The sequence below is a fragment of the Prunus mume genome, linkage group LG7 (assembly GCF_029339155.1).
Source record: "Prunus mume cultivar Tortuosa linkage group LG7, ASM2933915v1, whole genome shotgun sequence".
NCBI classification, from domain to species: domain Eukaryota; kingdom Viridiplantae; phylum Streptophyta; class Magnoliopsida; order Rosales; family Rosaceae; genus Prunus; species Prunus mume.
Genome location: NC_142704.1, coordinates 1,413,743 through 1,431,778, shown reverse-complemented (window position 1 = coordinate 1,431,778; position 18,036 = coordinate 1,413,743). Strand labels below are relative to the sequence as shown.

The following is an 18,036-nucleotide window of genomic DNA, read 5'->3' as shown; positions in this document are numbered from 1 at the left end:
AATATTACTTTTGCTTTCTGTATTTCTCATTGAATGAATCCAATACACATGGGATTACAGACTTTATACTACGGCAGAAATCACGTGGATTATTCTAACAATCTAACTATAATGACACGTCAGCTAACAACCTTCTTAGGTGACTAACCTTTGGCCAAAGGTTCTTGGATGTGATAAACAAGAATACTATCAATTGATTTTGTCAGGTTACTACTAAATCTAACAATAGCTAGAGTTAATCTAATCCTTGAGCTTCAGGCAATTATCAGAAATCGGACCCTTCAAAGGGTTTGGGAATGAATTTGAACAACTCTATTTCATGAAGGTTGTGAAGGTAAAATCACTTACACTTTTGTACCGATTTGTGTGCTTTCGTGGTTTAAGGTTTAGAAATAGGTGCCAGCTTCTTTCTCATTCTGCCATTTCTTGTTTTACCGATTGCTCTCAATTTCGTGGAGGTTACGAAGGTGAAATCTTTTGCCGAATCTGTGGGTTGTGCTGGTCAGATCTGGCCACACGGAATAATCACGAGACTGTTGAACATTTGAGCCATAAATTATGTCGAACTAATGGCTCAAATGTTCAACAGCCTTGTGTTATTACGTGTGACCAGATCTGGCCAGCGCAACCCACAAATTCGGCCAGATCCGGCCCACGGTTTCGGATGTTTAGAGCAGCACTTTGAACTAAACTGAAACTCAGTTCAAAGGCTTTAAATAGGGACAAAACCCTAGAAAAAACTAAAAAAAAATTTGATTGCAAACCAGCGATTTCGTTAGGTTATGAATTGAGCCCGACAGGGCTCTTATTTTATGACAAACCGGTGAAAATGGCCCAGCCAGATTTTTGTTTCAAAGATATGGGCAGATAAGGAAGAGACAACGGATAGCAAAGGAGATGCAAGGGAGATCAAAAGAGAGGAAAGGGAGAAGAGAGAGGAGGGAGAGAGATCGTGAAGGTTCTGGCAGAGGAAAGATAATGGAGAGGAAGGGGAGAACAGACGGTTGGGAGATATAATCGAGGCTTGGTTGGGAGAGCGAAGGAGAGCAAAGGGAGGAGATAATCGAGAGGGTTCTGGTGCTTGGTGAAGGGTGGGTGCTTCGTGAAGGGACAGGGAGAGCAAAAGAGAGGCAATGGAGGGGAGGAGAGGAGGGAGAGAGATCGTGAGGGTTCTAGCTGAGGAAAGATAATGAAGAGGAAGGGTAGAACAGACGGTTGGGAGATAATGGAGGCAAAAAATTAAGTGTCGGTGGGTTGGGCCATGCTCTCTCTCGCCTCTTATTATACAAACCAACCCTAAACCGTACCCTACCCACCATTTCAAAAAAGGAAGGAGATCATTATTATTTACAATATCCCACGCATTTCCATTTGTTTATTTATTATTTATTATTTATTTTGGTCGAACACACATTTCCAATTCGAAAAAACAAACAAAGAAATAGGATGTGTTGGGTTGGCCATGCGATGGACGTGCATCTCCCGCTCACCTTCCCCGACCCACTACCATTCAATTAACCCATGCGATTGCCATCTCCGTTTGTCAGTGTACGAGACAGATGCATTGAACTAAAAACTGACGAGCGCGAGGTACAGATATTCGTATATTTTGTTATGGCATTGATGAAATAATAATTATATATTTCATGAACAAATTTTTGAACCATTGGATTCCATCACTGAATCACAGTATAACTATCAACATAGAAAATATCTGCCCTTTAGACCATCTCCAACCCTTGCGGTGGAAACTCAAATTTTGAGTTTAGCCTCTAAATACCATCTCCAACCTTGTATTTTGGGAGGTGAAAATTTGAGAAATCTCAAATCTTGGGTGGAATTCAGTCTCTTTTTGCTGACTGATGATTTTGTGGGCCCAAAATCTGCTTTTATTTTTATTTTTTCTGACTGAAGCCTATGTGCTGCATGTTTCTTTGGGCTTTTGGTTCTGTTGTTTGAAGAACTTTGTCTTTAAAAATCGATATTCTTTGGTTTGTTTTGTTTTGTTTTTGTTTTTGTTTTTTAAATATTCCAACAACTATATTTGTAATCAATAATCATGATTAATTTTAAGCAATCTCAACAGTAAAATTTAATGATTGTCGTTTATTTAAAAATGCTTAGATAATTTAAACACACTTACATAATTCAATGAAGAGTTAGAATTATTCGGGCATACGTATGGTATTGTATTTATTTTTATTTTTTAAGTGAAATTCAATTATGTTTTGGAATTTTATTTTTTTTAGGTTAAAATGTTTAGAAAATTAAATCACGAGTGTTGAAACAAAAATAATGTCAAGAAAAATTAACAAGAAACAAAATTTAGGGGTTAATCATTCTTAAACAATTTAATAAAGTTGCAGACTCAAATTATGAGTCTACAAGGTTGGAGGAAAAAAAAATTTGAATCCTGAAAATACATGAATAGTTGTATTTTAGAGGGTGAAAATTTGAGTTTAGCCCCAACATGGTTGGAGATGGTCTTATATAAATTCAGAATTTGAACTCTTTGACCCAAAATAAATAAATAATTGATACGATTGTTTAAAATTTATTTTTTTTGGATAAGGATTGAACTCATACAATGGTAGCGATAATAGTTAGGATCCTTTGTTTGTTTGTTTGTGTTTTTTCTTTCCAAGCTTATCTTTATCTTTAATTCAAGAAAGAAAACAAATAATAAGAGCATCCACAATGGGCTCACTAAACCACCTCCTTAAACAAATTTTAGGAAGGAATTGTAAAAATGCAACTCCAACCACACTCCCTATTCACCTCCTAAAATAGGGAGTCCTCTAGGAGTTCCTAAATCGAGGAGAGAGAAAAGACTGACTTCATATAATTTAATGCTGCTTTATTTAATGAGTATTTCAAATCTTTATTTAATGCTAACTATTTTTTATTTTATTTTATAATAAAAATGGACCAATTAAAAAAGAGTCATATCATTTATGATTCTCCAAATTAAGGCCTAGGATAGGACTAGGAGGTTCGGTCGACCCTTCTAGCCAAGCGCCGCGGTGTCCTTTAGCTTTAAACCCATTTTCCTATAGGTAATCCCATCACTGCTGGCTCTGCACAGTGCTGTCTTAGTCAGGTCTATACGTTTCAGTCGTTCAATGCCCGATGAAGAGTCCACCATACCAGGGGCGGAACTAGTATATGGGCTAGAGTGGGCTCTAGCCAGTACGTTTTTTTATTAAAAAAAGTATGTGGTTGTGCTTAATTTGTGAGGGCCAGCTTGGGTTACGTGGCCAATGCATTGGATCATTGATGGCTGGCTGCTGTTATCTTTTTATTATTTTATTATTATTTTAAGTTTTGTGGTCTATTTCCTATACAATAAAGTATTCTACTTTCCCATTGAATAAAGTATCCTAGTCTGATATGATGAAGTATCCTATTCCTAGCCTAGTTTGTCATACACAACTTTATAAGTATCTTAGTCAGTCTAATAAAAAAAGAAGAAGACGATATTCATATTTATGAAACTTAGCCCTAGCCCTAGCAGTCCCAAAATAATATTTGCAGTGTTTTGTATTCTGTGCTACCAAAGTCGAGTTCATCGTCAACAAGCGTAATAAAGGTATCTAACTCTCCACAATCTCGAATTATTATTATTTTTTCATTGATTTGTTTAGTATAAAGTAAATTGTTCTGTTTTTGATATGTGTTATTAGATTATAATGTCACATCAGAACCAAGCAAGTAAAAGAGCAAAAACTATTGATTCATTCTTCAAGAAAAAAAATGATGGTGATAAATTAGACAATGACAAGGCTTCTACATTCAATGATAAGGCTTCACCATCAATTGAGTCACCTCATCACACATCTTCCCTAGTTGAACCTCACCAGTTTGATGTTGCTTTTTTGGAACGAGACCCTGGTAAACGTATTCAAATATCTGAATACCCTATTAATCAACGTGATGAGGTTCGATGTGCTTATATCAAAGTTGGGCCTTACCAACCAAAATTATTAGAATATCCAAGGTCTCAGTTTGGGTCGCAATATCGTCGATTTCAATATTCTTGGTTCTCTCAATTTCCATGGTTAGAATATTCCCCTTCAGAAGATAAAGTCTATTGTTTTCCTTGTTTTATTTTTGGTAATGGTCGTCCTGCATTAACTACTGAGGGTTTTAACAATTGGAAAAGAGTTAATGATGGAAAGAATTGTGTATTTTTGACTCATGTTGGAGGTCCATCTTCATCGCATAATACTTGTGAAGGATGTATGGAGGATTTGATGAACCCATCTCAACATGTCGACAAAGTTATTAATCGACAATCAAAGGAAGACATTTTGAAAAACCGGTTACGGCTCAAGACAACGATAGAGTGTGTTCGATGGCTTACATATCAGGCATGTGCTTTTAGGGGTCATGATGAATCTTTGGATTCTAAAAATCGTGGAAATTTTATTGAAATGGTCAAGCATACAGCAAAGTTTAATGATGACGTGGCTGGAGTTGTTTTAGAGAATGCCCCAGGAAATGCAAAATATACCTCACCCAAGATTCAAAAGGAGATTTTAAATATTCTTGCAAACAAAGTGAGAAAAAAAATTCGTGAAGAAGTTGGGTATGCTGCTTTTTGTATCCTTGTTGATGAATCACAAGATACATCAAATAGAGAGCAAATGGCTATTGTTTTAAGATTTGTTGATAATGATGGTTTTCTACGTGAACGTTTTTTTGACATTGTGTGGGTTGAAGACACTACTGCGTCAACACTTCAAAAAGAGATCAAGAAAGTACTTGATCTCCATGAATTATGTATTGACAAGATGAGAGGTCAAGGATATGATGGTGCTAGTAATATGCGGGGTGCATGGAATGGGCTACAAGCATTATTTCTTAGAGATTGCCCATATGCATATTATGTACACTGTTTTGCTCATCAACTACAGATTAGCATTAGTTTGACATCAAAAGAAGTAGCTACAATTTGGTTATTCTTTTCATCATTGAATTCAATTGTCAATGTCATTAGGGCTTCTCCAAAACGTCATACTGAGTTACAAGTTGCTCAATCAATGAATATTGTAGAGCTGTTGATTGCTGGTGAACGAGAGACTGGTAGAGGAGCTAATCAAATTGGTACCTTGCATCGACCTGGAGCTACTCGGTGGAGTTCTCATTACGATTCTGTTTGTGACTTAATAGAAATGTATGATGCAGTTTGTACGGTTCTTGAGAATATAAAAGAGGATGGATCCACAGGCTCTTTACGTGGGGAAGCTACTGGTGGATACAATGCGATTAGGCAATTCGAATTTGTATTCATCTTGCATCTATTGAAAGAAATTATGGGACTCACAGATATCCTTTGTCGAGAACTACAACATAAGTCTCAAGACATCGTGAATGCTATGAACCTAGTTGGTACAACAAAAGATGTCCTTGGAAAATTGAGATTAAATGGTTGGGAAACTTTTATTGGGAAAGTTGATTTGTTTTGCAAGAAACATGACATTGACATGCCTGATATGAATGCTCAATATAAAGTGGGAACAGGTCGTTCTTGTCAACAAAAGGACAATATTACAGTTGAGCATCATTACCACTTTGACATATTCAATGATGCAATAGATTTTCAATTGGCAGAGTTGAACAGTAGGTTCAGTGAAGGGGCAATGGAACTTCTTATTCTTAGTTCAGCTTTGGACCCTAGTGATTCTTTTAAATCATTTAATATTGATAAAATTTGCAGCCTTGCAGAGAGATTTTATCCTCAGGATTTCACTCCAAAAGAGTTACATATTTTGGGATGCCAGCTGAAACTTTATGAGGCGGACGTACCTCATCATCCTGTACTTCAAAACGTGTCTACACTCTCTGAATTATGTCGGGGATTAGTTGAAACAAAAAGGTCAAAAAGATATCATTTGATTGATAGGTTGATCCGTCTTGTGCTAACTCTTCCTGTTTCTACGGCAACTACTGAACGAGCTTTTTCATATGAAACTTGTTAAAACAGCTCTTCGCAACAAGATGGAGAATGATTTTCTAGCAGATTCTATGGTTGTCTACATTGAAAAAGAACTTGCTGACAATATCAATTCAGATGTAATAACAAAAGATTTCAATTCTCTCAAGGATCGCAGGGCACAACTTCAATAAGTACACTTTTAATTATGTTGTTGAACATATTATTTAATGCATACTTTGCTTGGTTTATACTTTTATTTGATTTAATGTATACTATTAGCATGGTTTATATGATTTAATGCATAGTTTTATTTTAGTTAAAAAATTTAGCTAGCCCACCGGTCCAAAAATTCCTGGTTCCGCCCTTGTACCATACGTTTTCTGTCCATGAGTTTATGTCGTTCCTATACAGAAGAAGGCAGGTTTAGTGTCACCCTTATGCGCTTGTTGAAACGATTCTTTTAACCTAGTTGGAATACGAGGCGCGCCGCGTGCCCAATTGCCATGCTCTCTTTTCGGCTTTTAGTATGCCATATCTACCCCACCATCCGCTAAATCACATGGCTCCCTTGAAGCAAGCAATCCCATTTTATTATTCTTTGTTTTAAAACAAAGGATCCTAACTATTATCGCTACCAACGTATGAGTTCAATCCTTATCCAAAAAAATAAAATAAAAAAATTGTATGAGTTCAATTATTTATTTATTTTGGGTCGAAGAGTTCAAATTCTGAATGTATATAAAGGGCAGATATTTTCTATGTTGATAGTTATCCTAAGGTTCAGTCGTGCAATCCAATGGTTCAAAACTTCGTCCATGGGATATATAATTATTATTTCATCAATGCCATCAAAAATAGATGAATATCTGTACCTCGCGCTCGTGAGTTTTTAGTTCAATGCATCTGTCTCGTACACTGACAGACGGAGATGGCAATCGCATGGGTTAATTGAATGGTAGTGGGTTGGGGAAGGTGAGCGGGAGATGCACGGCCATCGCATGGCCAACCCAACACATTAAACGAGATGGATGAATTTCAGTAGATATTTCCGTGTTTATGAAGCCAACTTGCCGAGTCATCTCAATCACGTCTTGTTTGTATTATATTATGTTGGTCAAGGTCCTCCTCGATTATCTCTCCCCCGTTAATATATATTTATACTCTCTCTTCCTTTCCTCTCCATTATCCGTCGCAACCAAGCACCCTCAGCTCAAGATCTTTGGTCCCACTTCAGATCCCACTGTGGAATTAGGAAAAGAGAGATGGCATTTTATCTAGTGTCATATATTTTTATATAATAAAAAATATATAGAAACTGTTGTGATGCATGTTTTGAGCATATATATGGGTCATGACCCATATTTGTTTTAATTTGTTATATTTTGATTGAAAATTTTCCTATTTTTGTTGAACTATGTATTTGGTTGTGTCATTTTGGTTGGACTATGTATTTGGTTTTCATTGTTGTATTTTAATTTCCATGAATATGCTTCTTCTTTTTTCACGCCATGAACAAAAAGTGTGACAAACTAAAATAATATGTATGAAAATCACTAGAAACGATAAAGTAATATGACCAACTAAAAGTATCATCTATACGAAGTAATATGAGGTCCTCATGTAGACAGTCACTAGAAACAATAGCTCTTATTTCATTAAAATTGATTGTTCTAATTAATATGTATGAATTCTTTTTTATTTTTTATTTATCAACATGTGAATTACATGATAAAGAATTAATTTTTAATATTTTATTTTCTTTGTAGTCTCATGTATTTGAATTCTACAAACAATGTCACTGTCTGCAATTCCTAATTTGTTGGTTAGTTTTGATTTTTTTTTTCACAGAGAGGAAGAAGAAATGGAGAATGAAGAAATTGGTGAGCAAGAAAAAGATGAAGATTTGGATGAAGAATTTGATGAAGGCATTAAGATTTTACTTATGGAAACTCAAACATTAATACAGGTGCTACATCAGTCAGAAAGGGATGAAGGACATATTGAGCGTCCGCTAACTCGACGACGAATTACTACCGTTGGATATGATTATCGTAGTCGACATGGAAATATATCCCAAAATGTATTAGCGGCTTGCAATTTTGATTTGGAATTCATGTATGTCCTTAGCGGATGGGAGGGTTCGGCTCATGATTCAAAAGTGTTAAGTATGCTCTATCAAGGAGGAATGGTCTTAAAGGTCCTTAAGGTAAATGCTTATCTTTTTGGTTAGAAATGCGTTTTATTTCTATGTTGCATACTAATATATATATGTGTACTATATAATTAGGTAAACATTTCTTAGTGGATTGTGGATTTGCCAACCGACGCCAATTTTTAGCTCCATTTCGAGGTGTGCGATATCATCTCCAAGATTTTGCAGGCCATGGTCGTGATCCTGAAAATGAAAATGAGTTGTTCAACCTTCGCCATCACTACTACAAAAAGTGAAAAGACGACCAGAAAACACGACGGTCTAAGTGAAAACCGTCGTTGTTTTTTAAAAGACGACGATTTTATAAAACCGCTGTGTAATAACACCTTAGACAACCAAAAATGGAGATTCAAATGGTGTTCCTAAAACACGCCGTATTAATTAAAAACCGACGTCTTATTGAAATAGGATTTTCAAGTGAAAAATCAGAGCCAACAAATAACGGCGGAAGTTATGAACCGACCAACGTAGAAAGTAAAGACGACGATTTCAAAAAAGCCGCCGCTTTTACGGACATTAACACGACCAAGTTTTGTATAAGGCGCCGTATAATTACAAATAAATTCACGGCGGTAAAATACAAAATATCGCCGTATTAAATTAATGTACAACTACGGCAAAGATAAATATAACGACGTCTTTCTCGTATTTCTACGACGATATCTTTAAATCTCACCAAGTTGGGGTTTTCATTTAACGACGTATTATACAATTTAACGTCGTATTTATCCACTTTATACGTCATACATTATATTTAAACCGCCGTCTGAATAAGAATTTTTTTTAACAATTTATTTCTTGGATTTTGTTATCCTACGTCGGTAGATCTACTTAATGACAAGAATTGAAATAACCACGACGGTTTATATAGAAAACCGCCGACATAATCAGATTTTTCTGAGATCACAAGGGTTAGGAAATCTTACAAGATGGAACTCTGTTGCTCATCATAATCTTACCAGAAAGACAATACTTTAGAGGTTAATGATGTATGTGTATTTGTGTCTTTGAGATACACAAACGCACATACACATTAACATCCAAAAAATTGATTCTGAAATTTGACGACGGCAGCCTCAGATTTGCAATTAGAGAGACAATTTTTTGGAAGTGGATGATGTGTGTGCATTTGTGTATCTACACAAACGCACACACACATCAACATCCAAACAATTGCCTCCTAAAACTTCACGACGGCAGCCACAGATTTGCAATCAGAGAGACAATTTTTTGAAAATTGGTGATGTGTGTATGTTTGTGAATCAGATACACAAACATACACACAAACCAACATTCAAGCAATTGCCTCCCAAGAGATGAGGTGAGACAGAGAAAAGGGCAAGAAGAAGTTGAAACCCTAATCGAATACTAAAACTGAAAGCACCCGTGAAAAAAAACCCTATTTATAATTAAAAAACCAAATTCACGTCGGTTATATTACACATAACGACGTTTAACAAAAATAATTTACGTCGGTTAACAATACATTACGTCGTTTTAGTCTTACTTAAGACAACTAGAAAAGACGACGGTATAACAAAAAACAGTCGTTGTTTTTATATTCGTATTTAATTTAAATCAGTCCAGAAAAGAAACTTTACAAGTTCTAGAACATTAATTTCCTCGGGAAAAAAAACTCTATTTATAAGGCAATCGTTTTTGAAAAATAAACTGAAAGAAAAAGGGAAAAAAATTATATTTATAATTATAAAAATAAAATCCACGCGGTTATATTACACATAATGACGCTTGAAAACGAATCCACGCGCAAAAAATATTACGTCGCTTTAGTTAAAAAGACGACGGTATAACAACAAACAGTCGTTGTTTTTTGTATTGGTATTTGATTTAAATCAGTCCTCCAGAAAAGAAATTTTACAAATTCTAGAACATTAATTTCCTCGGGAAAAAAAATTCTATTTATAATTATAAAAATACAATCCACGTCGGTTATATCACACATAACGACTTTTGAAAAACGAATCCACGTTTAAAAAAATATTATGCGTTTTTAGTTAAAAAAGACGACGGTATAACAACAAACAGTCGTTGTTTTTTATATTGGTATTTGATTTAAATCAGTCCTCTAGAAAAGAAACTTTACAAATTCTAGAACTTTAATTTCCTCGGGAAAAAAAACTCTATTTATAAGGCACTGTTTTTGAAAAATAAACTCAAAGAACAAGGGAAAATAAATTCTATTTATAATTATAAAAATACAATCCACGTCGGTTATATTACACATAACGACGTTTGAAAAACAAATCCACGTCGTAAAAAATATTGCGTCGTTTTAGTTAAAAAAGACAACGGTATAACAACAAACAGTCGTTGTTTTTTATATTTTTATTTGATTTAAATCAGTCCTCCAGAAAAGAAACTTTACAAATTCTAGAATTTTAATTTCCTCGGGAAAAAAAACTCTATTTATAAGGCAATCTGTTTTGAAAAATAAACTCAAAGAACAAGGGAAAATAAATTCTATTTATAATTATAAAAATACAATCCACGTCGGTTATATCACACATAACGACGTTTGAAAAACGAATCCACGTCGCAAAAAAAATATTGCGTCGTTTTAGTTAAAAAAGACGACGGTATAACAACAAACAGTCGTTGTTTTTTATGTTGGTATTTGATTTAAATCAGTCCTCCAGAAAAGAAACTTTACAAATTCTATAACTTTAATTTCCTCGGGAAAAAAAACTCTATTTATAAGGCACTGTTTTTGAAAAATAAACTCAAAGAACAAGGGAAAATAAATTCTATTTATAATTATAAAAATACAATCCACGTCGGTTATATTACACATAAGACGTTTTTAAAACGAATACACGTCGCGAATAAAATTATTACGTCGTCTTAGTTTACAAAAAGACGCTCGGTAGAACATAAAACCGCTGCGTTGTTTCAATTTCTTTAACCGTTCTCTTTCTGAAGCCATTTCTATTCTTTATCGCATTCTTGAAAACCCATCTTCTTCTTCAGAAGCTCTACGGATAACCCATCTTCTTCACTAATGACGATAACCCATCTTCTTCTATCACAAACCTGACGGATCTTCTTAGCCAAGAAAATCGAGCAGAGGCTGACATCTGATCTTCAGAGTTTCCCTGAGAAGCGAACTTTCCTTCGATAGCGAGGGGAGGTCGGCTTGCATCCTTTTGATGGAAAGTAAGGAGTATTCAGAAGCACTAAGTCTCCTATCAGGATTGACAAGCTTCCTCTTGTGGACATAGATTTGTTGGAGAGTAAGCTCCATTTCTCTTTGAGAAAAACATCCAAATTATTGTCTTCGAGATGTGAGAGAGAGTGTCTTTGAGAGAGGAAGAACTTGGAAACCTAAATGAAAACTGAAAGTGAAAGAAAGCGACAAATTTATACAATAAATTTTTAAAACCAACGGCGGTCCTTACAAAAACCGCCGTCTATTTACAAAATTCCACGTCGGTATATTACAACAAAACGACGTATATTATAATAATAAACGTCGTCACATTACAAAAAACCGTCGTGTAAATAATTCTACCATGACGCGAGATATTGATTTATCGACTTTTATTTAGGAGTTTACTACGGCGGTATCTACAACACTACTGTCGTATTTATTTACCACGTCCTAAGTTCAAATATATCGTCGTAGTTTGTCTATTAATACGTCGTCGTTCTATGTAAACCGCCGTCTTATTACTAAGAAACGGTTTGTATACATATACAACTTTTCGTCTACCTGACTTACACATGCACTGTTTCCAAACCCGAGAAAAAATTTCAATCTCCCAGAGAAAACTTTTCGTCTTTTTTCCTTGTCAGAGCACTATCAGAGTATCTCATCGTCTTCCTCTCGTCTTCGTCGTCGTCTGTGAACTTAAACACCAAACTCCGAGAGAAAGCTTTCATTGCACGCAAAAGGTAAGCTTTCCTTTCTCACTATTTTTGTTGCTATTTTGCATGCTCATACGGTTTTTGTTTTCAAAATCTTTTTACCTTTTTTCTGGCGAAAATCATTTTTATTCTTTCCAAGTTTGAGAAAATACACAAACAGAGAGGGAAAGTTTCCAACTTTGAACACAACTAATTCAACTAAATAAGACGACGGTAGCTTCTTATTTACGTGGTTAAATATGTAGACCACGACGGTTAAATCGATCGTCCTAGCGTCGTCTTAAAATTGATCTAAGTTGTTTTTAAAATGACGGTCAATTTTTTATTTGCTTGTTTAATTGCAGGTTTGATTTCTCTGAACCATGGTTTTCGTTTTTTCTAATTTGATAAAATACAAAGACAAAGAAAATAGGGTTTGGTATCTTATATAGACGACGGTATCTTATTATTGACGCCGTGTGAATGTTCATACCACGACGTTATACTAAGATACCGTCGTCTATAAAAGATGCCAAACCTTTCTTTCTTTTTCTTTGTATTTTATCAAATTAGGAAAAACAAAAACCATGTTTCAGAGAAATTAAACCTGCAATCAAACATTCACATAGAAAGAAAAAGGTTTTTGGTTTCTTAGAAATACGACGGTAGCTTATTATTTACGTCGTGTGAATATCCATAACACGACGTTATATTAATATTTACGTCGTGTGAATTTGAATATCACGACGTCGTGTAAATATCGCCGTAATAAGTTCTTATTACGTCTTCTGTAATATTGTTTCGTCGTTGTTTGAATACTCTCGTTTTAAACATTTATTACATCTGATGTTATGTTATTACGTCGTGTAAAATCTTATCATACGTCGTATTTTATAAATATCAATCGTTTGTGTTCTAATTTTTTTCCTGAAATATTTTCACTTGCAGGTTTGTTTTTTCTGTAACCATGGTTTTTCAAGACCAAAGTAAGGACTCTGGCTCCAAAAAAAATGGAGGTAAGGAGCTTGGAATGGTAACTCCTCAAGACAAGCCCTTGAAGAAGATGAAGTTTGTTTCATCTGCTGAGACAGAACCAACCAGCACGACAACAATTTCTGAGGATTCAAAGTCAGGTCGAGGTATGAGCACAATGCCTCGTGTTGTGAAGAGAAAATTGCAGAAAATCAAGCCAGTTGTTGAGTACAATAAAAGGGGGAAAGGATGTGGCCCTGCACATACTGAGATGCAGTCCTACATTGGTGTGTTGGCATGCTCCAGAGTCCCACTTGTGGACAAGAAATGGGCTGAAATCCCCAAGGATATAAAGGAGCAGATTTGGGAAGCCGTTGACATGGCTTTTGTGGTAGGTCAAGGGGGCAAGACCTCGATGTTATCTTCTGCCAAGAAATGGAAGGATTTCAAGTCTACACTGACGAGGCATTATATCCTTCCATACATCAAGGAGAGGGAGAAATTAAGCCAACCCCCTGAAGTATATAAATTCATAGAGAAAGCGAGAATGGGATGCCTTTGTAGCTTCAAGGTTATCCAAAGAATTTGAGTCTGTGCATTCTCAACATTCACATATTAGGGAGAAACTTGAGTACAATCATCAATTGTCTCGAAAAGGATATGCTGGTTTGGAGGATCAATTGGAGGAAACCATGCCTGGGGTAGAAATTGATCGATCTACCTTATGGAAGAAAGCTAGACAGGACAAACAAGGTAACATCCTAGATCCAAAGGTGGCAGAGAAAGCAAAATTAATTGTAAGCCTACACACTCTGTTTTAAATTTTTATTAAACTGTGTATAATTCTTATTACGTCTTATGTTATATTTTTCCGTCGTGTGAATGAATTTACTACATCGAAATGTTTTAAAAAGCGTCGTGAAAGATCTAAATCTGGAATCACAACTCTGTTTTCTGTAATTATAGCATAAGACGTCGGTGGTTAATTTTTTCGTCGTTTGAATTATATTACTACGTCGAAATGTTTTCAAAAATGTCGTGAAAGATCTAAATCTGGAATCACAACTCTGTTTTCTGTAATTATAGCATAAGACGTCGGTGGTTAATGTTTTCGTCGTTTGAATTATATTACTACGTCGAAATGTTTCAAAAACGTCGTGAAAGATCTAAATCTGGAATCACAACTCGTTTTCTGTAATTATAGCATAAGACGTCGGTGGTTTATTTGTTTCGTCGTTTGAAACAACTAACCACGTCGTTATTTAAGTAAGGTCGTTATAAATGTATTATAACGTCGATTTCTATGTTGTTTCGTCGTGTGAAATTATATAATGCGTCGTTTGTTTATAAATAACCGTCGTGTGTTTTCTTGTGCTGACTTTTTTATATGTCTTTGTTTTAGGATGAATTGCAAAAACAAGTGGCTGAAGGCAGTCTTAGTGTAATGGCAGTAATGATATGTTGACCTTGGCTTTGGGTCCCGAGCATCGGGAGAGTAAGAGGGTAGGTCTTTGGATTTCCCTAGGCAATTCTTCAATTTACCTAGACAACAGAGAGTAAAGTTTGCCGATCAATTGAAGGAAAGTGTAAGAATTGTCCTTCAAGAAGAGACTAAGAAGATGGAAGCTAGATCAAGGGAAGAGGCTTTAAGGATGGAGGCTAGAACCAAACAATTGGTAGAGGCTGAGAGGGAACATATACTAAGTCAGCTTTCCCAACTCATCCCCAATTTTGATCCAAGCATGCTTAAATCGAAAACTAGCCCCTGTCAAAACCAAGGTCTAGAGCAAAGTCCCAAAAATCCAATGTCGATAAAGCAAGCTGTTCTGGGGCTGATGTGAGATCCCTACATTTAGAGGATGATACTGCCAAAAATGGGGAATAGCAGGAAGAAACGGTAACATACCTGAACTTTGAATTCTCTGTTTTTTTAAACATTAGACGTCGTTATTATGAAGAAACCCGTCATTTTAAAACTATACCACGATGATTTTATAAATAAACCGTAGTTTTTATTTAAATACCACGTCGTATTTAGTTTATTTGTTTTACAAGCCATTAGAAGTCGTACTTTGTGGTTTTTAGACGACGGTTTTAGTCCTTACCGATGTAATAGACAATTACCACGACGTTTATTATTTACCATCGTTTAATAATTTTAAGACGTCCATAATTCTTACATACCGTCTTATGTTATGCCTTACCACGACGTTTTGATTTAATTTTTTTACTTTCTGTACAATCTGTCTTATATATATATATATATATTTCTTTTTACTTAAAACAGAAATCTGGGGCTTTAGAAAATCAAGTGAAGAGAAGAAAGAAGAAAAAAAAGTTGAAGAGAAGAAGGGAGAAGAAAAAGATGAAGGGAAGAAGGAAGAAAAAAGAGAAAAAAGATGAAGGCAAAAAGGAAGACAAAAATGATGAAGAGAAGAAAGAAGAAAAACAAGATGAAGAAAAGCATGACGAAGAGGTATATTCTCATAACTTTCCCTTTTTTATTTGTTTTTCACATTTCAGACGTCGATATTTTTCTTTAAACCGTCGTTTGTTTTCAAATTAGACGTCGGAATTTATTGCCTATGACGTAATAAATTGTTTAAAACGACGGTTTTTTATTACCGTCGTTTTTATTGAATTACCACGTCATTTTATTTTTCTTTATTTGTTTAAACAGGGTAATGAAGTAGTTGATTATTCAAATGTGGATGTGCCATCTTCCTTACAGTCCCTTTGTCGTTATGTGGAAACGACACTAAAGCCTCAGGAGAAGATCATGACCTTCACAATTGAGAAGGAGGTGTTTGGTGCAAAGCGCAGACCTTCGTCTTGCATGAAGATATTACACGCTTTGTGAGGCATGGAAGAAATTGGGGCTACTGTGGTTGCAGTATATATGAGGTTTGTCCTTATCAAATATCAAACATTATAGCATAAGACGTCGGTGGTTTAATTATTACGTCGTTTTAAACCACTAACCACGTCATTCTTTTTTTCCATCGTGATAAATTAGTTATAACGTTTGTTTATATTTCAGTTCGTCGTGTGAAATTGTATAATACGTCGTTTTATAGGGTTAACCGTCGTTTGTTTTATATATTCAGGGGCTTATGTGATCGTTTGAGAGAAGCAAATATGTGCAGCATGGTTGGCTTTATCGATCCGACCAAGTTAGTGCCAACGGGTCACTAATCGATGATCACGAATTGTAGCCAGTAGACTTGAGAAAACATATGGTGAACAGATTTTCATGATGCCTTACAATCCAGGGTTAGTCTCCTTAAAAGGATTTTGTTTGTATGATTTTCACTAATCACCACTTATAAAACTGCTTTAACTAATTTTGTGTCGCTTGAAACATCTAACCACGTCGGTTATTTATTTATGGGTCGTTTGAAACAACTAACCACGTCGGTAGTTAATTACCGTCGTGATAAATTTATAATGACGTCGATGATTACGTTATTACGTCGTGTGAAACTATATAATACGTCGGTTTTTATAAATAACCGCGTTTGTTTTCTTGTGCTTGACTTCTTATATTAACCGTCGTTTTTTATTTTAATTTTGTGCAGCCGTCATTGGGTCTTGCTGATTGTGAGAGCAAAGAGGGAAACCGTCTATTTTCTGGATCCTCTGCCTGAAATCGTGGTTGATGAGGAGGCAAAAACATCGTGAATGTGCTTTAAAATTTATAATTCCATATAGGCGATCAGCCGTAAAGCACCAATTTGAAAACTCTACCAGGGCACACCAAAGCAACCCAAACAGGATCGAATGCGGTATTATGTGATGCGCTTCATGAGGGACATCATCATGGATCCTTCATTGGAGTTTGAGAAGAAGGTAAGAAGAAAAGTTTCAGAAACATTTTATGTGATTTTTTGTATTATCAACGACGGTCCTTTAAAATTACCGTCGTTGAATCGATATCCTACGTCGGTTATGAAAAAAAAGCGTCGTATGTGACTGAATTTCTTTTTATTTTTTAAAGCTTAATAATCATTGTTTATGGATTGCAGTTTGCCAAGGGAAAAGATCAAGCGCCATACCCCCAAGCAGCCATTGATGAAGTTAGGAAAGAATGGGCAGAGTTTGTTTGCCTTCATATGGAATAGAGGATTTTTGGAACACATGATATTTTTATATGTACTAATTTTGTCTATAATATATAATGTACAAATTTTGTCTATAATATACATCCTTTTTTCCCTGAAAATTTGTTGAGGTTTTCATAATATAAAAGAAAAAACAACTTGCGTAACCGACGTGTAATAACTTTCCAACGACATAATTATGTAAAAAACCGACGTAAAATGATATTTAGACGTGTTATACCGTTTGTAAGTACATGGGACGTCGTTTTAGTGAAAATTTCGCCATGGTTTCGCTTTTAAACGACGTCCTTTGAACAAGTAAGTCGTTTATTATATAATTTAGAGTTTAGGGTTTAGGTTAATACTTTTTAACGACGGTTATTGGGTCGTGGAATATTGAAAAATCCGACATGGTTTCTCTTTTAAACGACGTTTTTTTACACGTGAGTCGTTTATTATCATTTACAACGTCGTTAGTTACTTAACCCCGCCGTGGTTTGTTGTTGATATAAGAATATTTTATTATTTTTAATTCAAAATTTTAAATATAAATTTAAAATAAATCCAAAAAATTCAACTTCAACTCCTATGAAGTCATTGATATATTTTCTTTCCCCTAAACCCCAAAAAAATGCAGTTTGAGTAATAAAAGTTTAAAATGACCAACCAAAATAAAATAGTTTTGATGAGTTAACATCACTTATATAGTTTGATGGTTTAGGGTTTAGGGTTTGGGGTTTAGGGTTGTTATTTATTAGGGTTTAGGGTTAAAGTATAATTTTTGGGGTTTAGGGTTTATGTTTGTTATATATTAGGCTGTAAAACCACAAATAATTTTATAAAATTAAATTTTAAAAATATATAATTTATGGTTTTAAAGTTTAGGGTATTACCTTTAACGACGGTTATTGGGTCGTGGAATATTGAGTTTACGTCGGATAGTGAAAAAT

General features: G+C 35.0%; 1 protein-coding gene and 1 pseudogene across 1 annotated transcript; both read left to right on the top strand.

Annotated features, from left to right (window-relative positions):
• The first annotated feature begins 3,689 nt into the window (after positions 1-3,689).
• On the top strand, positions 3,690-5,023 carry LOC148915183 (uncharacterized). The gene is made up of 2 exons (XM_089041237.1): positions 3,690-4,889; positions 5,000-5,023. Exons 1-2 carry the CDS (start codon positions 3,690-3,692, stop codon positions 5,021-5,023), a joined length of 1,224 nt encoding a protein of 407 aa, XP_088897363.1.
• LOC148915182 (uncharacterized) lies at positions 4,991-6,129 on the top strand (annotated as a pseudogene).
• Positions 6,130-18,036: the final 11,907 nt, after the last annotated feature.